The sequence below is a fragment of the Jatropha curcas genome, chromosome 9 (genome assembly GCF_041381405.1).
Source record: "Jatropha curcas cultivar XTBG-Jc1 chromosome 9, XTBG_Jcur_1.0, whole genome shotgun sequence".
NCBI classification, from domain to species: Eukaryota; Viridiplantae; Streptophyta; class Magnoliopsida; order Malpighiales; family Euphorbiaceae; genus Jatropha; species Jatropha curcas.
In genome coordinates, this window is record NC_143159.1 from 24,759,584 (window position 1) to 24,784,389 (window position 24,806).

A 24,806-nucleotide genomic window follows, 5' to 3' on the forward strand; every position below is an offset into this window, starting at 1 on the left:
CGCCCTTGATAAAAAATTTAATAACCAACTCCTGTTATCTATTCAACATTTTCAATCGATATCCTCACAATCGTTCTTCTAAATTAAGAAGATGCAATCCTGTTTAAAACACTTTGGATTCAAAATACTGTTTAGATTAATGCAATATAACGTTTTAAAGAGTTTAATTAAAGATCAAGGAATTAAATATTAAATACAATTCTGTTATTTCAAAGAATAGTTGAAAAAAATGTAATAAGAAGAAAATCATTAGTAATTTTTAAACATAAAATTGTATTTATTAAATATTATTGACTTATTTTTTTATTTTAGTTGGTAAACAGAAAACTTAGATACAAATTGAACAACTACAAAATATATCGACCTTAATTTTTAAAAATAGTCTTCAACAGAATGCGGGGAATGGTTTTAATTTTTTAGGCAGCGGCTCATCTTCCTCGAAATCAGACATGGAATCCCAAAAAGATGAACTTGGTGCTTGAATTCTACTCTCATCTTCAGCGCACACCAGGTGAACCCCACTACTCTTAACCTTCATTTTCACATTTACTTCTTTCTTATCAGAAAATTTTTCTGCTTTGAATTCAAATGAGGCTTCATTCACTCTATAACAGTTCCGTATGAGCCAGATACTTAGATCTCGAGTGGTTCGGGGGTTGTACCAAAGATACACATAATCTGATTCAAAGAGAGGCCCGTAATGAGATATGCTATGAGTGATGTGATACTCTTTGTATCCATTTGTGGTTTTGAAACAACATTTACATGTAACCATGTGCTCAAAACAATAATATTCCTCGCTGTTGATAGCAGGAATCTCATGCTCCACAACAATGCAAAAAGCAAAATCTAGAAATGTAGAAATAAACCAACGTGGAAGGAGCATATCAGCATTTAGTGAAGATCCTTGGCTTTGAAAGCTGAACCACTCTGGAGTTTCACTTCCAGATAAAGTGAGATCAAAACGAAGAAAAGGGGTTATATTATCTCGACTCATTCTGACATTATTCCTCTGCTTGATAACAGGAAAAAAGAAAGACAAATTAGATATTTACATATATGATTTACTTGGATTCGGGAAATGAAAAAAGACAGATGAAGAGGCTCAAATGCTTACCGACCAAATAGCTAATTCTTTAATTCTCAACTCTGCATCTCCCATGATATTGCCACGTGCATTTTGATCCAAATTGAAGCAGTTCATAAAATCAAATTTGAAAGCACACGGTTCAGGCTTTATGGGTAAAATGCACGAAGTTGATACTGCAGTTTTCAGCAACATACAGTTTTGTACTTCAAGTACTTGTAATTGGCTTGGAAGCTCTGGCAAACCTTTGAGTTTATTGCAGTTGTTTAGATACAACTCTACAAGCGATGATAAACAGACTATGTCACTGGGGATTTCTACAAGTGCAGTGCCGTCTAGACAAAGTGCTCCTAAAGAGCACAAACCATGTAAATCAGGCAGTTTGCCAAGCTTTGAACAGTCTACGAGATCAACAATTTCAAGGGATTTCAATTGACAAATGCTGCTCGATAGACTCTTGAGCCTTTTACATCCTTGCATACGTAACTCATAAAGAGAAGAGAGACGCAAAATTGTTGATGGCAAATCTTCTATCATAGTATAACTTAAATCTAACTTTGTTATATTATTTCCTATATTCTCTGGGAACTTACTAAGATTTGAACAACCCTCAAGACTAAGTTGCTCAATAGAATTCAAACAATCACTACTTGGAAGACTTCTAAGGTTTTTGCAGCACCGTACGTCTATGATTTGGAGATTGCAGAGAAGTGCATCCTCTTGGAACCACTCTTCTAACCCACATTCCACTAAAAGTAAGAACTTTAGTCCTCTTGGAACATCTACAAGCATCTGCAAATTTGAGCACCCAATAAGAGAAAGAATCAAAAGAGAGCCCAACTGAGCAAGTCTTGGAAGACTCCTCAGCTTCTCACAACCTGCCAGATCAAGAGTATAAAGGTTGTGCAGACACTGAATGGATAAGGGAATTTGGCTCAAGGTTTTACAATTTGAAAGACAAATATGTTCTAGGTTTGGAGCCGAAGAGAGATCCGGGAGTGTTTCCAAGTACTCGCAATTGGAAAGATCAAGATATTTTAACCTTTGAGGACACTGCACATTAAACCAATTTCTTTTTAAATGTCAATTGTTAAAAGAAAAAAACCTCATACACAATATTTTGTATTAATATAGAATAAAATATATCATTTAACTATTAACCTCTAATAATGTATAGTACACCCTGTACAATAGTAAATTATATACTTAAATCATACCTTATTTCCATTCCATAGTTGCTTGACCTTGCTCCCTTTAATGTTAAGTTCAACAACATTTTTCATGAAAAAATTTGATGGCAAAGATTTGTAAGGGTAGTCTTCCCAATGGAATAAACTTATCTTATTAGGAAGAAACTGAAGTTCTTTCGTCTGACCAAGTTCAAATATAGAATCTGTGTCTGTGTCCTTTATGCGAGGGCAAGACCTATAAAACTTTAGCAGTCTTAAATTAGGAACCCGTGAGAAGATTGCAGGATGCAAGTGCATTTTCCCAATTTTTGAGATGTCCAAGAATATGCCTTCAACGGTTTCCTTCATCTAATAAACAAGAGCAAATAGTGAATAGCAGTAAGCATACAATATTATCAAAAGCCTAATACACGTCTAAAACCTTAATGACAAACCAAACTCCAATCTTATATTCGCCTCTGATTGCTTTGTGTTAAGAAAAATCATGGAATAAAAGCAGTACAGTGATATATACCTAACAGAAATAAGGAGTACTGCATAATTTGTTTTAAAGAATAAGAAAATGGCATCCTTAGCATATGTCCATTCATAAATTTCATGTATGAAAGAGAAGAAATATCATATCTTACCGTCTCAGTTATCAAAGTGTCGTAAATTCTTGTGGCATTCCATAATCGGCTACCCATGCGTCGAGCAATATCCTGACCCATTTCTCATATCAAATCATGCATCTCTAAGTAGTTTCGAATGACAACTACGAGACACTTATCCATTAGTCGATTTATTCCCATACTTGCAGCAAGACCACATCCATTTAGTATATTTGCTACCCAATCTTTACATTGTCCTTTGAAGAAACAAGCAATATCAAGAAATATATCCTTCTCACTTGGTTCTAGCGTATCGTAACTTATTTCTAAGACTTTCTGAATCTTAGAATCAGGGGTTTGTTTTAGTTTATCCAATACATTTTCCCATTCCTCTATACGCCTTTTGCATAGATGGGAACCCAAAACTTTAAGAGCTAATGGAACGCCATTAGCATAATTTACTGCTCTTTCTGACAACTCTACAAAATCTTTTGGAGGATGCTTTTTTTTAAAGGCTTTCATACTTAATAATTGAAGAGCAATATTTTAATCCCTCAACCTCATATATTTCATCAACATGGTTAAGTACTTCTTTGTCCCTGCTAGTTACAATGACTCTACTACCAGGACCAAACCAATCATGATTTCCAGCTAAAGCCTCTAATTGCTCTGAATCATTGACATCATCGAGAACAATGAAAACTTTCTTTGTCTAAGCATATCCAAAATAAAAGTTGGTATAACATGATACATATCCATGCTTAAATTTTCATTTTGTAGAAGTTTGGAAAAGAGACATTTTCGCAATTGAACTAATCCATCTTTTTCTGATTTTTCCCTAACATTGCTCTCAAAGCAGAAATTATCAAATTGATCAGATATTCGACTGAGAAGAACTTCAGCAATGGTCGTCTTTCCTATACCTCCCATTCCCCAAATTCCAATAAAACGAACATCTTTTGAACCAATACTTAACAATGACAAAAGTTTGTTAATGTGTGAATCAATCGCAGATAAGTCAGTGCAAGCACTGAAGTATGCAGGGTATAATTTATTCAAAATTTGGTTGACTATTGCCTCACTCAATTCCGATTCAGTCCTAGCAAATATGACAAACAAAACATATTAGTTGGTCCAAATAAACTTATACATAAACTTGACAATGTCAAGAACAATTTTAATTTTTTTTTAAAACAAAAAGTATTCAGAATCGGAATGTTTCTTTTATAAAATAAGAAAGTAGAAAGAAAGCAAACAATAATCATGATTTTGGTTTGACTCTAAACTATCAAGTGCAGATGTTTTGGATTGTAGGTCTATTGATTGGATTATTCTCAAGGTTATGAATAACAGATAGGCTATAAAAACATAATTTTTTTGTAAGCAATTCTTCATAAACAAAATAAATTAAAAAAAAAAAAAAAAAGAAAAAGCATTCCTAATTTTACCTGTAATTGTTGGAATCCCACCCAGATAAATTGGCTGCTTGCCTCAAAGCAGAGATCCACGTCTCAATTTTCTCTACGTTCTCCTTGAATTTTTCTTTAACTTTTAGAAATTCCTCCCCAAATTTTCCAATTTGATTTCTAACGTCAGATGGGTCTACATGATAGAAAACTGGTAAAACCATTCGTTCCATTGAATCCATACAGTCCATTATCTTGACCAGTTCATCCAAACACCAACGAGAGGAGGCATAATTTTTGGAGAAAATGATAACTGACATCTTTGATTCTTCAGTGGCTTTCAAAAGCGACCAAGATATCTCTTCTCCTCTCTCAAGACCAGCATCATCCATAAATGTAGTGATATGCTTTTGCTTTAAAGCAGCATAAAGATGGCTAGTAAAATTTTTGCGGGTATCAATGCCTCTAAAACTAAGGAATACATCATAGTTTGTTTTAGGGAGAACGGTGGAAGACAAAATCAAAGACATTATGAGTCTTTGACAGTTATGTTGCTCTGTTTGTTCGCTAGAAGAAAGAAGTAATGGATAAAAAGATGACTCTGAAACTTGAAGAATTGCTGGAAGATCAAGGAAGAAGAAAGTTTAAAGATCCCTATATATGTGATCAAAATAACCTCAATTGATCTCCCCCTCCTTTTGTGTTTAAAGAAGCATAGGACATGAGATGCACTCGCATGTAGAATTAGAATTTTTTTTTAATTTTTTTTTCTATAAACCATCCGATTCACGGTAAAGCTTTTTATCAATCTTTATTTACGTGTTAGTGGAATGCAGCCGAGTGCTCTTTTCTAAAATTAAAAGCTTCAAAATGTTAAGAAAGATACGAGAGTTTGACGATAATAATAAATAAATAAATAAATAAATATAAAGTTACAGCACCGACCAAGAAAATATATAAATAAAAGTTTGCTTTCAGTCTTTTTTTATGTGTGCATGTCCGACCAAATGGGCTAGCTTCCAAATAAATTAGTTAAAAATTTTATTTTCTTTATATAATCTATATGTTTGTTTTTTTTCAAACCTCAATTTTCTTTTCCGTCTTTGTTGACATGTGACTGTTCGTCCAAATGGGCTAGATGTCAAATGAATTAGTTAAAAATTTTAATTTTCTATATTATTAATATTTATTTTTTTTTCTAAACTCTAAATTTTTATTTTTAAGTGATGTTTGGTTGGTGATAGGAACAAATTATTAATTTATACCGAACAAGTTTAAAAAACGAACAATATAAGAACCGAGTAACTAGTTAAGACCGAATAACATTCATATTCGATTAAGAATAAAGTAACCTCAGTCAAAAAATTATTAAAAATCATTAATTACTAAAATTCTCTCTCAGCATTCATAACGAAGATTCTTACCATAAACATACATAGTTAATTACAATTCAGGATGTATTATAAATGCTCATCTGAAAACCTAGAAAGAGTATTCGATACATAAACAGCAATCTTGACATTTCTTTACAATTTTCTGAGTTTAACTCTGTCAATTGGGATAAGTAGATTAAAAAAGTATAATTTTGAAGGAAATGTATAAAGTATTTATGTTTTATTTATAAATTTTACTTTTCGAGAAATGGATTATTCAACGTTCCTTGCACAAAAAGAAAAAAAAAACTTTCATAGATATGGATGAGGAAGTGCAACTTCCGTAATTAAGCAGAAAAAATTACAAACTTATTCTAATATATAAATACAATTAATTTATGTTTTGAATATTATTGTCTTTTATAATCTAAGAGCAATTTACCTCTTTGAAAATAAATTAGTATAGCTGTCATAGTATCCTCTAATTTATTGCATATTTCTGTTATCTCCTTCCTCAACTTCTGATTATTTGGGAAGCTGACAGTGCGAAGATCATGAGCTGGCTTGATAACACCACCTCACCAAAAATAATCAACATTTTGGTAATTTATAGACAGCAAAGCAAGTTTAGGATTTCTTGGCTCCTACAAATATAATTACTGATCAAAGCTCCCAGTATCAGATTGATCGAGAACTCCCTCGTCTGCAATAACTTACTTTCTTCACCATTTGCCTCTGCATAATTCACTAGTTTCTCCTTGTCCCTGCAACCAGCTTTAGTACGGCCAAACTTCTTGCAATTGTAACATTGGATGGTACTCTTGTTACCTTTCTGCTCATTGTAATGTCGTTGGTCATAACCTTTGCCTTGACCACGACCACCTTTTCCATGAAAATATCACTGCATCGTCCTCTTCCTGCCGCCTTACCAGATTTAATTGAGTTGCACACCTACCCCTTCACTAGAAAGGCTTTTTCTTCATGTTTTTCCGTTATCCTGTTTGTGCTTTCTTCATGCTTTTCATCAAATGAAAAGGCTGATAGGTCCTCGAACTCCTCAATTGCAGCTACAACGTGATCAAACTTAGGAGTAAGACCCCTTAAAACCTTTGCAAAATAGTTTCATCAGTTATTTGACCTCCATATATATGACCTCATCTGACTAATGATTGCCATCACTCTAGATAGGAAATCTTGCACTAATTCATTGCCTTTCATAAGCAAGGTTTCAAACTCATACAATAGAGTTTGGACCTTCACGGCTATTACTTAATTTGGATGGGCCTTGAAACTCAGTTTGCCAAGTTGTTCATGCCCGCTTAGAAGTAGTTGCTGCTGCAATTCTTGAGAAAATAATCTCATGCACTATTTGCTGAATGAAGAATAAGGCTTTGGAATACTTTATTCGATTTTCCCTCAAGCGATTCTTTTCTTCTGGAATAGTAAACCCATTCTCTGCTGAGTCCTATAGATCTTGAAACTTAAATAGAGTCTTCAAGTTGATGCTCCAAAACTCATAATTCTCTCCTTTGAAAACGCTGATGGCTGGTTAGGCAACGTCGAGTGAATTCCCATTTGATGCCATGGAGCCTTATCAAGACTTTTGATATACGCTTGGTGAGCAACAGAATCTGGGGCTCTGATGCCACAAATGTTGGAAATCAAAGTAGCAGAGTATTGAATAAAAAATAGTTCTAGCAGAAAAGAAAGACTCAAATTTGCTAAGTTATTTGAACTGAATGCTTCAATGATAATTGCAGTACAAATGGTACTAATAAATAGGCATACAAGAAAACTTAAGTAGCTACAAATAGTCCACCAACACTAGATATTTCTCCCACTAGCTATAGACTTGTTCAACAACCAAATAACTAGAAATTCAAGGAAAAGACAACTGCACTAACTCAAGAAAATATAAAACAAAAACAAATATTATTTTTGACCAATTTTGAATTAGTCTTCAACAAAATATATATTGATTGGCATCTACTAAGGTTTTACTTTGATTTTCCATCAAAGGCAATGAGTGCTATTGAGCACAACAAAAGAATACGACGATGACAAACAGTGAAAGATAGAGTCATACTCATAGTCCAGTTGCTTGCCATAATGGCAACAGTAGAAAAACAGGACAAGCAATGGTCACTTACCGGACAAGAGATTGAAATAATCATAAGAGCAACAGAGTCAATCCCTTTGAACATTAGAAGAGGTAATCATGCACAAAGCAAAATTGCTTGCTTTAATCTTTTTAGGTGAGGTTCCTCTTCGACATAACCAAACATGCCATCTCCAATGATATCAGTTTGATTGGAGCAGTAGTCTTCCCTGCTTCTCCGCTTGGTTGATCCACACTCTACGGAAATTTTGGTTTGGAGTCTGTTACGCACCCGTTTCCCCGGCATCCTTTCAGCATATAGCAGTTGTAGACCACATCTATTCACCTTTAATTTCACCTTGTTAAATCCTCTTGCTTCTGCTTTGAACTCGCATAAGCCCTCATTGACATTGTTTCGTATGAGCCATTCCCTTAAATTAAGAGTAGTGTGAAAATTATTATACCAAAGGAACAAGTGATCTGATTGAAGAATGGCCTCCAAATGGATGGTGCTACTTCTGAACTGAACTTTCCGGCCACCATTATCGCTTTTGAAATGACATTCACATGTAATGAAGAAATCATCACATTTGTTAAGAGGAATATCAAATTCTATAACAGCACAAAAAGTAAAACCTAAGACATCAAACCAATTGGGAGGGAACAGGATAGAAAATGAGGATCCTTGGCCTTGATAACTAAACCACTTTGGGATTCTGCTTGGAAAACCAATAGTATCCCACTCCGGAACTTCATTTTTGAATAAACAAACAACAGCATCCCACTCTGGAATTTCACCTCCGGGTAAACCAATGACAATATTCCACTCTGGAATTTCACCTTCGGGTAAACCAATTACAATATCCCCCTCTGAATTATTTATTGCGCGCCTATGAGACTGTCGTAAAAAAATTAAAATGAATAGGCAAGAGGTCAAAGAAAAAAAAAAAGATATCATTAGGTAGAAAGAAAATTTTGGTCTTAATAGAAAGAGGTGAAAGAAAGAGGGGGAAGAGGCTTACCAAAGCAGTACCAAATGCTATTTCTTCAATTCTCTGACGCACATCTTCCACAATCTTGCAGCGCACATTCTTGCTCAAATTTATGCAATTACAATAATTAAATAGATATTTATATGGCCAGAATTTTCTGAGATGTCCAATGCATGCAAAGGATGATGATGATTCTGCAGTTTTGACTGATGTGCAATTTACTGCTTGGAGTTCCATTAGTCGGCATGGAAGCTCTGGCAAACCTTGGAGTTTGTCACAGTTATTTAGATTCAGCACTCTTAATGAGGCCAGAGAAACTATGTCACTGGGAATTTCTTTTAGCCTACTGCCATCTAGATATAGCTCTTCTAAAGAATACAAGCCATATAAAGGTGGCAATTTATTAAGCTTTGAGCATCCACTAAGAACAAACTTTTGAAGCAATTTCAGCTCACAAATACTACTTGGGAGACTTTGGAGCCTCTCACGATTCTTCATTTCCAACTCAACAAGAGAAGAGAGATATTGTATGGATGAGGGTAATTCTTCTATTCCAGTCTGATTTAACATTAATACTTCAATCTTTCCAAGAATCACAGGAAATTTTTTGAGATTCAAGCAGCCTGTGAGATTAAGTATGTGTTGCTTAATAACGTAATTTAAATTAAGACAACGTGGAAGACTTCGTAGGTTTTTGCATTGCCACATACTTAAGTATTGAAGATTGTCAAGAACTTGAACATTTGGGGAGAACTCTTCCAATCCAGACCTTTCTAGTTCCAATACTTGTATGCTTCTTGGAATTTCTAGAGCAGTCTTCAAGTTTGAGCAGTAAGAAAGACGGAGATGTGCAAGAGATTTCAACTGAATGAGGTTTGGAAGAGTTCTCAGCTTTTCACACCTGTATAGATCAAGATATTTGAGCTTAAGGAGGCACTGAATCGATGAGGGAATCTCAATCAAGCTCATACAAAGCCCAAGAATTATCCACTCCAAATTTGTTGCTGAAGAGAGATTTGGGAGCCTGGTTAATTGCATGCATCCAAAAAGATTGAGATATTTTAATTGCTGAGGACACTGCAAATGAAAAATATTGTACTGTCAGTGTCTGAACAAATTAAATTGAGAACGAGGTTTGAAAATTTTGGGCAAATTAATATCTTGAATTCAATTCCCAGGACAGGTGGATTGAAAAATATATTCTTACTTAGTTTATTCTGAGATGTTATTCTTTTCTATTAATACAATAATAAATAACAAGTGATAAAAGGATAAATTTAAAGCATACCTTATCTCCAGTCCAAAGTTGTTCAATCCGACTCTCTCGCAAGTCAAGTTGAACAAGGTTCTCCATGAAAAAACTTGAAGGCATAGATTTGTAAGGGTATTCTTCCCAATGAAGTAAACTCAACTTGTTAGAAAGATATTGCAAATAATTCGATTGAGGAGATTCAAGCATGAAGCCAGTATCCTTGTTTTTAGAACAGTACTGAGACCTAAAAAATATCAGCGATCTCAAGTTAGGCATCCATGAGAAGATTGCATGATTCAAGTGTACCTTTCCCATTTTAGACATGTCCAAGAATATGCCTTCAACTGCCTCTTTCATCTAAAAAACAAGAGTAAATAGCAAATAGCAATTAGCATATAATATTATCAAAAGCATATGTGGATATCTAAAACTTCAATGCAAATCATAAGACGATTCATATGGGATATAACATAACAAAACAAAGTCTCCAATTTTATACTTATTTTTGATTGCTTAGTCTATAAGAAAATCAAGTATGCAGTAGAAGTTGTATAGTAATAAAATAAGGCTAACCAGAAATAAGCGGTAATTCATAACTTTTAATTCTTACTAAAAAGAAAATAATATCATCCTGGTATTTCAATTCAAATATCTACCAAAATAAAACAGAGGAAATTTCATTTCATACCGTCTCAGTTGTCAAAGTATCACATATGTTCTTGGGATTCCATAATCGGCTACCCCTTCGTCGAGCAATATCCTGACCCATTTCTTGTATCAAGTCATGCATCTCTAAGTTGTTTTGAACAATGACTACAAGACACTTATCCTTCAGACGATTTATTCCCATGCTTGCAGCAAGACCACATCCATTTAGTATGTCTTCCACCCAATCTTTATCTTGTCCTTTGAAGAAACAAGCCACATCAAGAAATATGTCCTTCTCATTTTGTTCTAGTGTATCATAACTAACTTCTAAGATTTTCTGAATCTTAGAATCAGGGAATTGTTTTAGTTTGTCCAATACACTTTCCCATTCCTTTGGAGACCTTTTGCATACATGGGAACCCAGAACTTTAAGAGCTAATGGAACACCTTTAGCATAATTCAATACCCTTTCTGACAACTGTATAAAATCTTTTGGAGGATGCTTTTGCTTGAAGGCTTTCATACTCAATAATTTAAGAGCATCACGGTATTGTAAGCCCTCGACCCTATATGTTATGTCAACTCCATTGTCAAGTACTTCTTTGTCTCTACTAGTCATAATAACTCTACTTCTAGGACCAAACCAATTATGATGTCCAGCTAAAGCCTCTAATTGATCTGAATCATTAACATCATCAAGAACAATGAGAACTTTTTTTCGACTAAGCATATCCAAAACAATAGTTGGAAGTACATGGTACATTTCCAGATTCAAATTTTCATTTTGTATTTGTAGAAGTTTGGAAAAAAGACATTTTCGCAAGTGAAATAGTCCATCTTTTTCTGATTTTTCCCTGATATTGCTGAGAAAGCAACAATCATCAAATTTATCAAATATTCGACTGAGAAGAACTTCAGCAATGGTTGTCTTTCCTATACCTCCCATTCCCCAAATTCCAATAAAGCGAACATCTTCTGATCCAATAGATAACAATGACAAAAGATTATTGATGTGTAAGTCAATCCCAGGCAAGTTACTGCAAACACTATAATATGCAGGATACAATTTCTTCAAGATCCGGTTAACGATTCCCTCACTTAATTCTGATTCATACCTAGCAAATATGATAAAGAAATTGAATAATTTGTGTACATTTATTCAATTAGAAAATGATGTATATTGTTTTTATGAAAGGTGTTACCTGTAATTGTTCGAATCCCATCCAGATAGATTGGCTGCTTTCGTCAAAGCAGTGATCCACCTATCAATCTTCTCTGCATCCTCCTGAAATTGTTCTTTAACTTTTCGAAATCCGTCTCCAAAATTTCCAGTCTGGTTTCTAACATCAGAAGGGTCTACACGGTAGAAAATTGGTAAAACCTTCTGTCCAATTGACTTCATGCACTCCATTATCTTGACTAGTTCATCCAAACACCATTGAGAGGAGGCATAATTTTTGGAGAAAATGATGACTGACATCTTCGATTCTTCAATAGCTTTCAAAAGATTTGGAGATATCTCTTCTCCTGTCTCAAGACCAGTATAATCAATAAATGTTGTGATATGCTTTCGCCTTAAAGCAGCATAAAGATGGCTAGTAAAATTCAAGCGGGTATCAACACCTCTAAAACTGAGGAACACATCATAGTTTGTTTTAGGAGGGACAGTGGAAGATGATATTGAAGACATTTTTTATCAATATAACTTCCTCTATTTGTTCGCTAGAAATGACAAGCGCCGGTCAAAGAGATGACACTAAATTTGAAGAATTGCGACAAGGCCAAGGATGAGGAAGAATGTTAAAACGACTAAGAGCTTTATATGTGTCAATATAGCCTCATAGATTATCCTTTTCCATGCTTTCTGGGATGCTTCAATGAAATTACAGAAGTGCGGTGCTTTCCACAAAGAAATTACAATGAACATCACTTTGCTACGTAAAGGTGAGGCCCAATTGCACTTTCACTCGTTAGATGAAATTTATTTATATTATCTTGTATTCATTCCATCACTTCTAATGATGCTTTGTGAAGCAAAATTCAAAATATGTTCCTTTCTAATTTAGTATTCAGTAATAATTGAATTAGTGGAACTCTTTGTCAACAGGCAGAGAGCATAGTTATGACTTAAAAAGAAAAGTTGAAGGCCAAATGCACTGAAACTGGAAGCCTGCATGCTTTTGTTTTTGTTTATTGCGCATAAAACTTTAATTTTGAATTCTAGCAATAAAGTATTTGACACACGCTCAAAATCACCACACATAGCCATTTGCTTGTGAAGCTGAGGTGACTGTACCAAACATGCAGGTTGTCCTTTGTAGTCCAGCTTAAATACTGCAGAACCGCCTTCACTAGAGCCAGCAGTCAACTTTGGGGTGTGTATTTCACGAAAGTCTTCTGATTTTAAAAATGTCCTAAATATCTGCACATTGATACAACTTGTTTCAGAAGGATGATTAGCAAGTAGAAATGCCAATTATTGACAAAAAAAAAAAAAAAAAAAATTCAACAAAAAGAAATTCAACAAATAGAAAAGGAATTTGAAGTGTTAGAGAGAGAGAGAAAGGGATAGGTCAGGAGTAGAAGGAGAAGGCAATTGGAGTTTATGCCTGACACGCCTCTACACTGCTCTAGCATATTCCTTACCAACAATTTTCTTTTCTCATTCCCTCTAGCATATTTAGTATCATGCAATTTCTTTTTTTTTTTTTTTAATAGCCAATTAAAATAGGGATATTTAGTATTATTAAATTAAATCATAATTATTTTTTTATTTATTCCGGTGTTTTTCTATTTATTTGTACTTATACATTCTAGTTTAATTTTTAAGTTGTACAATGTATGTTATTCATATATACTCATTGTTTAAATATTAATAATTTATTATCATAATAAAATATTTAGTCTTTAAAATTTTTAATTGAGTTAAGATATATAGAGTTCCGATATTAATCCTTGTAATCCTTAAAATTTTTGCTATCAGGATTCCTATTACGAGCTATAAAATAAATATTCTTATTTAACTAGTTCTCTGCCTGTCTCGGAAATAAAATTAAAAATGCTTCAATGGATGTACCAGCAACTCAAAGGATTTTTTTAGTGTGAAGTTTCCGTTTGGGACTGGGAGAAGAATGAGACTTCTCGGTTTCCCTCAATTGCAATCTCACGATGGTCCAGGGGTGTTTTGGTCTTTTTAATTTTAACATTCAAACAGAGTGATTTTTTAACAAAACGGTGGCTAACATGAAAGATGAGTTAAGTATTATATTAAACCTCGGAAACTACTTAAATAATTATGATAAACTGAAAGAATAAGGAATTATTTTTCCAATAATTAATTAACATTATTGAGGTCAGGGCACAATAAGAGCGTTTCTAGAGGGACAAATTATATATATATATATATATATATTAAAACAAAATCCAAAATCACTGTTCATAGAATAGTGTTATACCAATTTAACCAATTTTTTTTACAATTCCTATTTTACCCTTCTTCTTTGTATCGGTCATTGACAGACAAAACACTACTACATATTCTCTAAATTCCAGTGACCACAATCTCTTCCTTTTTCCTTGCCGACTTCACCTTCTCTTCTTTTCTATTTCTGTGAACTGCTTCTAGATTATTCCTCCTTTTTGGTAATGTTCATTTTTATTTGCATTTAATTCTCTTTTTAATTTGTATTGTTTTCTTTTTTTCTTCTGTAAGAAACTTAAAAATACTTGGGCAGAAATTTCGGTTTTTCCTTCTTTTCACAATGAAATTGAAATTAGAGAAATCATTTTTTTTTTTCTTTTGCTTTGCATGAAACTCATCTCTAGATTTCTTGCTAGATTTTATATTTGAAATTACTGCATATCCTCAATATGTTCATATTCATTGATTCTGAGTTAATTAGATTCTTTGAATACTTATATTTAATTTTTCTTTGCTTTATCTCGATACTCACACTAACAAAGCTTAGACCTAAATTTTTTATGCAAAGCAACTTGCACTTCAATATATGGAAGACTTAGATCGCTGCAAAGTTAAGAAGAAGGAGCACGGGCATGTCATTTTCAACACACCTGTGTCATACCAAGCACACCCGTGCCGTTGCCCTTATTATGGATGTGCTCAGTTACGACTTTGTGTTTTTTTTAGGGTTTTTTATGTTTTGACTTAACTCTATAAATAGGTTATTTTGTATTAAGATCATGAGTATTATTGTATTGATCGTTATTCATATCAATAAACTTCTTTGAGAGTTTAGTCCTCAATTTTATTTGTCAGATCAAACGTCATTGATCAAAACTTTTGACAGAGTATAATCGTTACTTTCCATTCACGTAACTGTTCTGCGTCAATTTTAGTATTCAGGGTTTTAATTATCTAAATTTTTTGTTATGGTTTGAAATTATAACTGTATGTTTGTTTGGTACATTTCTATTTGAGGATTTGATATTTGTAGTGAAAGTCTGTTTGTTTGGCTATTGAAGATTTTTTCCTTGAGCTTTTTATGATTGGAGATAATTAGATTTGTTATTTCTTCTAATTGGGTAGTTTGGCAACAAGTTATACAAAGTTTACACAAATCATGCCTAGAGATTTCAATTACTGAGCTCAGTAGTCTCATTCTTTCATGGAATCATGAATAAAAGGAATAATTACTTTGTTTGTTTACTTTGGATAGATTCCTGGCATTTCACATAAAAGAAGAAGAAGAAACAAAAAGCTATTCAGATTTTATAATTGAACAAAATAAAAAAAGATGAAACATGTTACTTGAGCTGCAGAAATTAGGAGTAGCAGCAGTTTCATGCCTCCCCAAAAACAAAACAATAAGTGCTGATGTAAAAGAAAACAAAATTGAAAAAGATGAAATTTTTATGCTTTAAATAATGAAAAATAAGGTCCTTGAAAATATGGGTTGCTGCATCTTTTGCTTTCTCTTGTATATTTCTTTACTATACACTATCTATGCTAACTCTAGAGTTGGCAGTGTTTATGTCATTCATGTTGTCAGTGTTGTTGAGATATTTAAGAAGCAAGGTACATTCTTTGTTTCTTTGATTATTACAATCCAGGTATTCTCTTAAGAGCAAACCAGCTATTAATAGCATTGAGATATTTTCTCTCTTTCTCTAAAACGTATTTGGTTTCTAAGAAACTGGAGAAAAGTGAAAGAAAGTTTTTTTTGACATTGGAGTTCTTTGTTTTTGTTGCGGAATTTAGCGTAGTAATGGATAAATATTTAATTTCGGTAGTTGATGATAAAATGAGAAGTAAAATAATAAATGGAAGAGATACAAGATTTACGTGGAAACCCTCCAATGTAGAGGGAAAAAACCACGGGGCGAGAGAGGAGTAAATGCACTATGAAAAATATGGAGATACAAATGATTTTACACCCACACAAAAATACACTCAATATAACACCTCACTGCACTCAATGAATATGGCAAGAGTGTGTATATATATGAAAAGGTGGTATATGAAGAGAGTGGATAGTTTAGAGAAATTCTCTTGGAGGATTTCTCTCTTAGTTGGATGATATGAATTTGCTCCAAGCAAAATTGCCTTATATAGAGGTGTATCACCATGTGAACAAACTCCAAGTCTTCCTTCCATTGTTGAAAATGTGTCATCCTAGTCCAAGTTACCTCACCAACATAGCCAACCAATATTGAATTTCATTAGCCACCCAAAGACTAGTGCAAACCATGAAAAAAATGTGGCCAACCAATATGGACTTAAAGTGTGAATCTTAGAATTCACCCAAAGACTAGAATAAATCATGAAAAACATGTGGCCAACCAATATGGACTTGAAGTGTTAATCTTAGAATTCTAAGGCAATTTTAACAATCTCCACCTTGACTTGAATTCTAAGATGATCTCCTTACAAAATGATGTGCATATTCCTTTCTCGCCATGCCCCAAAGGGCCTTTAGAATTGGTGAACACCGATCAAGTCCAAGCCATGCTTGAACTTGAGATTTGGAACTGGTTTCGTGAGCATATCCGCAGGATTATGAGTTGTAGCAATTTTATTTATGATGATCTTCCCATCTGCCACAACATCCCGAATAAAATACTGCCTCACATCAATGTGTTTGGTCCTTTCATGATACATCTGATTTTTGGTTAAATGAATAGCACTTTGATTATCACAAAATACGGTAACAACATCTTGGGTTAAACCAAGATCGGTAACCAAGCCTCTTAACCAGATTGCTTCTTTGACTCCTTCAGTGATTGCAATATATTCTGCCTCCGTCGTTGACAGTGCCACAATGGACTGTAGGCTAGCTTTCCAGCTAATGGCAGAATTGCATAAAGTAAATACATAGCCCGATAAAGACCTTCTCTTATCAAGATCACCTGCATAATCAGAGTCAACATATCCAACAACAATATTCGGTGTCACCTTATTCTTATCAAAAATCAATCCAGTATCGGCAGAACCTTTCAAATAGCGGAATATGCATTTAACTGCTCGCCAATGTTCTTTACCTGGATAGCTCATATATCGGCTCACAACACTAACTGCCTGTGCAAGATCAGGTCTAGTGCATACCATAGAATACATAAGACTACCAACTGCAGTAGAATAGGGCACATGTGACAATTGCTCTTTCTCTTCATTGGACTGAGGGCAAAAATCAGATGATAATTTAAAATGAGATGCAAGAGGAGTACTCACAGGTTTTGAGTTAGTCATGCTGAATCTCTTAAGAACCTTTTCAATGTAATTTCTTTGAGATAAATACAATTTTCCAGCTGATCTGTCTCTATGAATCTCCATACCAAGAATTTTCTTTGCAGCACCAAGATCTTTCATCTCAAATTCACTACTCAACTGATCTTTCAATTCTTTGATTAGTGACTTATCAAAGCAGCAATTAGCATGTCATCAACATATAACAATAAGTAGACAAAAGATCCATCTGAAAACTTCTTATGATAAACACAATTATCATACTGACTATGACAATACCCATGCTAAACCATAAAGGAATCAAACTTTTTGTACCATTGTCTTGGGGACTGTTTTAGTCCATAAAGAGACTTCTTCAGGTGACAAACGTAGTCTTCTTTTCCAGGAATAACAAATCCTTCTGGTTGTTGCATATAAATCTGCTCCTCGAGCTCTCCATGTAAGAAAGCAGTCTTGAAATCAAGTTGTTCTAATTCAAGATCCTCCAAGACAACAAGGGCAAGAAGTACACGTATAGAAGTGTGACGAACAACAGGAGAAAACACTTCATTAAAGTCTACACCATGTTTTTGAGTGTAGCCTTTAGCAACTAAACTTACTTTATATCTTGCATCTTCAACTCTAGGGTTGCCTTCTTTCTTCTTATAAACCCATTTACAGCCTACAACTCTTTGACCTTTTGGCAATTTCACCAACTGCCAAGTATCATTCTTGTGCAGAGATTCAATTTCTTCTTGCATCGCAACTTGCCATTTAGAAGAATTAGGACATGAGATTGCTTCAGAGTATGTGTGAGGTTCTCCACCTTCAACTGTATCCTCTGCAATTGCAAGAGCATAAGCAACCAAATTCCCTTCATTATATCTTTCAGGCCATTTGATTTCTCTCCTGGGTCTATCTCTGGCAATAGAATAGTCTTCACGACGATTTGGTTTAGTGGAATCATGAACCTCCGATGTGATCGGAGATGAGGAAATATTCTCCTTGCTAGAAGTTGGTGTTTCAAACTCAAGCTCCACCTTCTCGTCGGTGCTCTTCGAATCACCTGTGTCAGAAGAGGAAGAACCGACAGTTTCTTTTCCAGGGAGAATTAGCACATCTTCATTGAAAGTAACATCCCTACTGATAATTACTTTCTTAAGTTGAGGACACCACAAGCGATATCCTTTCATACCAGATGCATAACCAATAAATATGCATTTTCGAGCTCTAGGCTCTAATTTTCCCTGATTTACATGTGCATATGCAGGACATCTACAAATTTTCAAATTCGAATAATCAACAGGATTACCTGACCAAACTTCCTCTAGAATCTTGAAGTCGAGTGATGTGTGTGGGGAACGAATCACCAAATAACATGCGGTAGATGCAGCTTCGGCCCAAAATTCTTTAGGTAAGGCAGCATTAGAGAGCATGCAACGAACTCTCTCCATCAATGTCCTGTTCATCCGTTCTGCAACTCCATTTTGTTGAGGTGTACCAACAACTGTGCGGTGTCTCACAATTCCTTCATTTTCACAGAACGCGTTGAAATCACCTCCACAAAATTCTAGACCATTATTGGTCCTGAGTCGCTTGACCTTCTTCCCTGTCTGATTTTCCATCAAAATCTTCCACTTCTTAAAAGTGGAAAAAACTTCATCTTTGTGCTTTAAAAAAATAAGCCCAGACTTTACGAGAAAAATCATCAATAATGGTCAGCATGTAACGATGTCCTCCTTTTGAAGGGACACGTGAGGGTCCCTAAAGATCTGAATGAATATAGTCAAGAGTACCTTTGGTTCTATGAATTTCGGTACCGAAACTTAATCTTTTCTGCTTACCGAGAATGCAATGTTCACAGAACTCCAACCTACCGGTATTCTAACCACACAAAAGACCTTTCTTGCTCAGGATGGTCATTCCTTTTTCACTTATATGGCCAAGACGCATATGCCATAATTTTGTGACATCTAAATCTGACATAGATGAGGATACAGCTACGGAACTTGTAACAGTAGATCCTTGCAACATGTACAAGCTCCCAGATCTATTAGCTTTCATTAAAATAAGAGCACCTTTAGAGACCTTTGGAACTCCACCTTCAGCTGCATATTTATACCCAAGGGACTCCAGGGTGCCAAGAGAGATAAGGTTCCGTTTCAAGTCATGAACATGTCTAACACTGGTTAAAGTTCTAATCATGCCATCATGCATTTTAATTCTAATTGTTCCTTTTCCAACGGCCTTACACTGAGCATTATTCCCCATTAAGACAATACCACAATCAACAGATTCATAAGTGGTAAACCAGTCTTTATGAGGACACATGTGATAAGAACAACCAGAATCTAGAATCCACTCTATTTTAGATCTAGTTCCAAAATCAGTACAGACAAAACTTCACCTTCAGACTCTTCTTGAGCAATACTTGCTTCAGCTGAATTTTCTGAATTCTTCTGATTATTGTTTTCGCCCTTTTGCTGCTTATTTTTCAACTTAAAGCATTCTGAAATTACATGTCCCTTTTTCTTGCAATAGCGACAAAAATTCTTATTATATTGGCCTCTAGACTTTGATATAGATTTACTTCTACTGCTACTACCGTGATCCATAGTTCTCCACCTAACAATTAACCCTTCAGCTTCATCCTTTGAATTATTCTCATAGTCATATTTTTCTTTTGACAAGAGATTTTGTTTGACATCATCAAAGGTTAGGGTCTCATTACTACTGTATAACATAATATCTTTAAAGTTGCGGTATGACCGGGGGAGTGAGCAAACTAACAAAACAGCTTTATCTTCATCATTGATTTCAACATCCAAATTTTCCAAATCAACTATGATGGAATTAAACTCATCAAGGTGAGTTTGAATGGGTGTACCTTCGACCATCTTAATGGTATAGAGGCGCTCCTTGAGATGAATCTTGTTGGCAAGACTCTTCGTCATATACAATGACTCCAACTTAAGCCACAAACTTGCAGCTGTATCCTCCTTGATAACCTCTCGCAGAACTTCTTTGGATAAACAAAGTTGGATTACTGACAAGGCTTTTTCATCCAACTCTTCCCAATCTTCATCCGACATGGTGTTCGGCATTTTTGTCTGTCCTGTAAGGGCCTTTTTTAACCGATGCTGGGTGAGAACGGCCATCATCTGAACTCACCAAATGCCAAAATTAATTTTTCCATCAAACTTCTCAACATCAAATTTCATGACAGAAGCCATGTTGTGAAACCCAAATAAATATTACAATGCTCTAATACCAATTTGTTGCGGAATTTAGCATGGTAATGGATAAATATTTAGTTTCGGTAGTTGATGATAAAATGAGAAGTAAAATAATAAATAGAAGAGACACAAGATTTACGTGGAAACCCTCCAATGTAGAGGGAAAAAACCACGGGGCGAGAGATAAGTAAATGCACTATGAAAAATATGGAGATACAAATGATTTTACACCCACACAAAAATACACTCCAGATAACACCTCACTACACTCAATGAATATGGCAAGAGTGTGTATATATATGAAAAGATGGTATATGAAGAGAGTGGATAGTTTAGAGAAATTCTCTTGGAGGATTTCTCTCTTAGTTGGATGCTATGAATTTGCTCCAAGCAAGATTGCCTTATATAGAGGTGTATCACCATGTGAACAAACTCCAAGTCTTTCTTTCATTGTTAAAAATGTGTCATCCTAGTCCAAGTTAGCTCACCAACATAACCAACCAATATTGAATTTCATTAGCCACCCAAAGACTAGTATAAACCATGAAAAACATGTGGCCAACCAATATAGACTTGAAGTGTGAATCTTAGAATTCACCCAAAGACTAGAATAAATCATGAAAAACATATGGCCAACCAATATGGACTTGAAGTGTGAATCTTAGAATTCTAAAGCAATTTTAACAGTTTTTTTTGTTGGATTTTGGTTGCCAAAAGGTTTTAAGCCTGACAGTGGTTCCACTGGAAGTGTTTATATGGCAAATTTGTTTTGAGTTTTTGAAGTTATTGTTCAAATAATAAATATTTTAAATTTGATTTCATATTCTTTTGATTTCCTGCATTTTCTCATCAATCAAATAGGTATTCCTTCAACATTTTTTTTCTATAATGTCCATCAATTTTTTTTTTTTTTTATCTTTAGCTAAAAATTTAGATTTCTAAAGAATCAGTGATTCTCTAATTTTTACCTTCCTCTCCTCTCTCTCTCGCGCTCTGCAATTATTTCTTTCTGGGCAGTTATTGAAGAGATAACGAAGGCAACTAAAATATGTGTTTTCAATACAATCAAACAGAACTGAAATGCTAATGACAGCTCCCATTCTTTATTTTGTTCTTCTGCTTTTTTTTATTTTTTTTTTTCAAATCTGATATTTTTTGTTTGTACATATTTGAAGACAACAAGATCACTCATTACCTTAAACATGATTTCATAATTTATTTGAATGAAAAACTTTTACGTTATAATTCTGGAAATCTTTTTTTTTTTTTTCATGGCTATGCAGAGACTAGATGTGGATATCATAGACTGTGTTCACATGACTCATCAACTAGCTTTTGATCATGCTTTCCTTGACCACAAGATTCACGTCCATCTCCTCCTATATATTTCTACTTTTAGCTATTTTAAGTGATTTTCTTTGTTGTTATCAATTTTTTTATGGATAAGCTTATCAAACTGCATCAGCACTCTTAAGCAAATTATAATACTTGCTCAGCACTAATTTCTTTGAATTTCTATCCATTCTATGTATTTCTTCAATGATAAAACTAAAATAAATGGAAAAAATTGTGACTAAGTAGTTTAAATTATTTTTTTATAGTTAGAATACCAAAAGCTTTTTCTTTGAAAGGAAAAACTTCAAAATCTAAAGGTATAAAAATGAGTCTTTTGTACAAATTTAGTAATTTTTATAATAAGAAATAGTGAAACAAAAAAATCTATCAAATGAATATTTTTTTTTCCGTGAAAAAATATATAAAAATTTGAATACACAATAAATAGTAATTATATCAATAAAATTAGTCACTATATCGATAAAATTAATTTTAATCCGCAGCAAAGCGTGGCTAAGTTTGCTTGTTCAACACTAATTTGCATGTTATCCTTATCGTTATAATTTTTAATTATTATTTAGTTTATATTTTATTATTATATATTCTATAAAACTCCTATTTACAATAATTATTATATATTCGTACTACTGACAGCAGTTACAATAATATTAAGCGCAGTTACAATAATATTAAGCTTATTAAAAAGCAGTATAGTCCATTATCAAATCCATTGATGGGTATTACAGCCCACAAGGAAAAAAAATATAAATTATACTTAAATCATTGCATATTGAACGCATCACCCTACACTCCTTAATTGGGTTTTGGGACTTACTGGGTTCCTGTTCTTTTAAAGGTCTTTATGTCTAAAGTTTTGTACTTTTACTGTTAATTTGAATGGAAAAAAAAAAAACGGAAAAATACACTTTATGCTATTTATTATACTTCTTTATGTAAAAATTATTTTTTAATAATATAAATAATTAATTTATATTATTAAAAAACTAAAATTATTATGTTATTAAATGAATTATAAAAGTAGGATAAAGGATATTGTGTTCTTTTTAATAGACATTTAATAGCAAGAAGTATACATTTTATAAATAATAAATAGTTTATATAATATATAGTTTTTAGAGATAATATTTTTATAAATAATATATTCTCTTTGTTTTATTTTAAGTGTCATTCAAGAGCCTTAAACAAAGTCACTTAAAAATATTTTTTTAATCTAATTTATTTATCATTTGAAAAAATTATAATATTACATCTGTTCCATAATACTTGTCACATTTGAGAATTAATATTAGAATGATTATTCATTTCCTTCTCACTTGAATTTCAAGATAACCATTCAAAATTTTAGTGAAAGACTGGATTTGTTACCTTACGCGAAAAAATTCTTAAAAAAACTAAATAAATTATAAAATATAACATAATATTTTATTAGAAGATTAAAAAATACAAAAAATTAAAACTAATTAGAGTTCACATAAGCCGCCACTAATTTGGTGAAAAAGACTAACCTAATTGGAGACTGATGATGTCACAACTCCATAGGATTTATTTTTTGTTTGTTTAATTTAATGTAGTGTAAGAGAAGAAATAATTGGAGCCCTAAGATTGGATTTGCAAGCAAAGCAAAAGTACAAAACAAGTGGCTGAAAAAGTCCCAAAAGGGAAAGCTAGAGAACCTTAAATTAGTGATTTATTTCTCATTCACTAATTACTAATTACTAGAAGTAATAATAATTTAATAAGGCAGATAGTTACGTAGTTGGAAAAACCATATGCAGGGTGGTGGGTTTGGGGTCCTTTTGAAAGGCCCATTTCTAACTCAAATATTTATCACATCTGTAGTTTTAACGAGTAATAAAATTTTTTTCTATGTTAACCTTTTGTATATGATCAATAATTATTAATTTAATTTAATGATTTTCTTAGAGAATTAATATTAGATGAAGGGTAATATAGTTAATTTACTCAAAAATTAATTGTAATTTAGACAAAATAGTTTTCTTAAGAGACAATGAAAATTTAAATGTGATAAGTAATCTCGTTATTAATCAAAGTTAAATTTGAAAACTGTTTTATTCTTCAATATCTGTACGTGTTAACAATTCTTGTAAATCATTGAATCGTTTCTTTTCCCTTTTTTGAAACTACTCATTTTATCTCAAATTATAAGTCGTTTTTGGCTTATTATTTTTTGTCAAAATATAATTGTTTTAATAAATATTATCACAAGTGACTATTTTTTTTAAAATAACTATTCACAAGTGAATGATGACTTATTTACAGTAAATGATGACTATTCACAAGTGGCTATTGGTTTAAGATAAAAGATAATTTGATCAAATTACTCTTGGTTTATTATAATTTAGAAGAGTTAATTGTTTTCTTAATTCTTGTACAAAAACTTTAAATGACTTATATTTTGGGATAGAGGGAATATTAGTATTACCTCTTGTTTTTCTGTTTGGAATAAAAAAAATATATAGATTTCAATTTTAGCAATTCAGTTTTATGAAATTGAATATAATTACACCAAATTTCACAAAAATAGGTGAAATTTGCGAATGAATTTCACAAAACCAAACAATCCAATTTTTATGAGAAAACTACCCTTCTTCTTTTGCAAAGTCAATTTTTTAATTTTTATTTATTTAACTTATTTATTGTATCAAATTTGACTAAAACTATTTAAAAAATTTATATTTTTCAGAAAAATATTTTCTTATTATTGTATTTTTTATTTTAATATTTTTTTTACTACTAAGGAGAGAGATTAAAGTTAAATATATATTTATCATTAAATAAATGCAATAATTTTATTAATATTATTTTTATTTTATATACTTATTTTCATAAAAAAATATAAAAAATTATATAGCATAACATAAATATAATTGGTATT

General features: G+C 33.0%; 1 protein-coding gene and 1 pseudogene across 2 annotated transcripts; both read right to left on the bottom strand.

The window, feature by feature from the left end:
• Positions 1–256: 256 nt before the first annotated feature.
• On the bottom strand, positions 257–5,119 carry LOC119369073 (disease resistance-like protein DSC1; annotated as a pseudogene). Its single transcript, XR_016322532.1, has 5 exons — positions 4,316–5,119; positions 2,907–3,966; positions 2,305–2,625; positions 1,118–2,140; positions 257–1,012 (listed from the first exon to the last, which is right to left on the bottom strand). The product of XR_016322532.1 is annotated as a disease resistance-like protein DSC1 (transcript).
• Positions 5,120–7,351: 2,232 nt separating this feature from the next.
• LOC105640230 (disease resistance-like protein DSC1) lies at positions 7,352–12,484 on the bottom strand. The gene is made up of 5 exons (XM_037639469.2): positions 11,839–12,484; positions 10,677–11,751; positions 10,025–10,345; positions 8,767–9,813; positions 7,352–8,642 (listed from the first exon to the last, which is right to left on the bottom strand). The coding sequence occupies exons 1-5, from the start codon at positions 12,324–12,326 to the stop codon at positions 7,863–7,865; spliced, it is 3,711 nt and encodes a 1,236-aa protein (XP_037495397.2). The 5' UTR covers positions 12,327–12,484; the 3' UTR covers positions 7,352–7,862.
• Positions 12,485–24,806: the final 12,322 nt, after the last annotated feature.

Bases quoted from the DNA above. Each gene is read 5' to 3' on its own strand.
- LOC105640230 (XM_037639469.2), bottom strand. From the start codon at position 12,326: ATGTCTTCAATATCATCTTCCACTGTCCCTCCTAAAACAAACTATGAT. The intron at 10,346-10,676 runs GTATGAAATGAA...CTTGTTTTTTAG, and splicing joins ATACTTTGACAACTGAGACG to ATGAAAGAGGCAGTTGAAGG. The intron at 9,814-10,024 runs GTATGCTTTAAA...TTTCATTTGCAG, and splicing joins AACTTTGGACTGGAGATAAG to TGTCCTCAGCAATTAAAATA.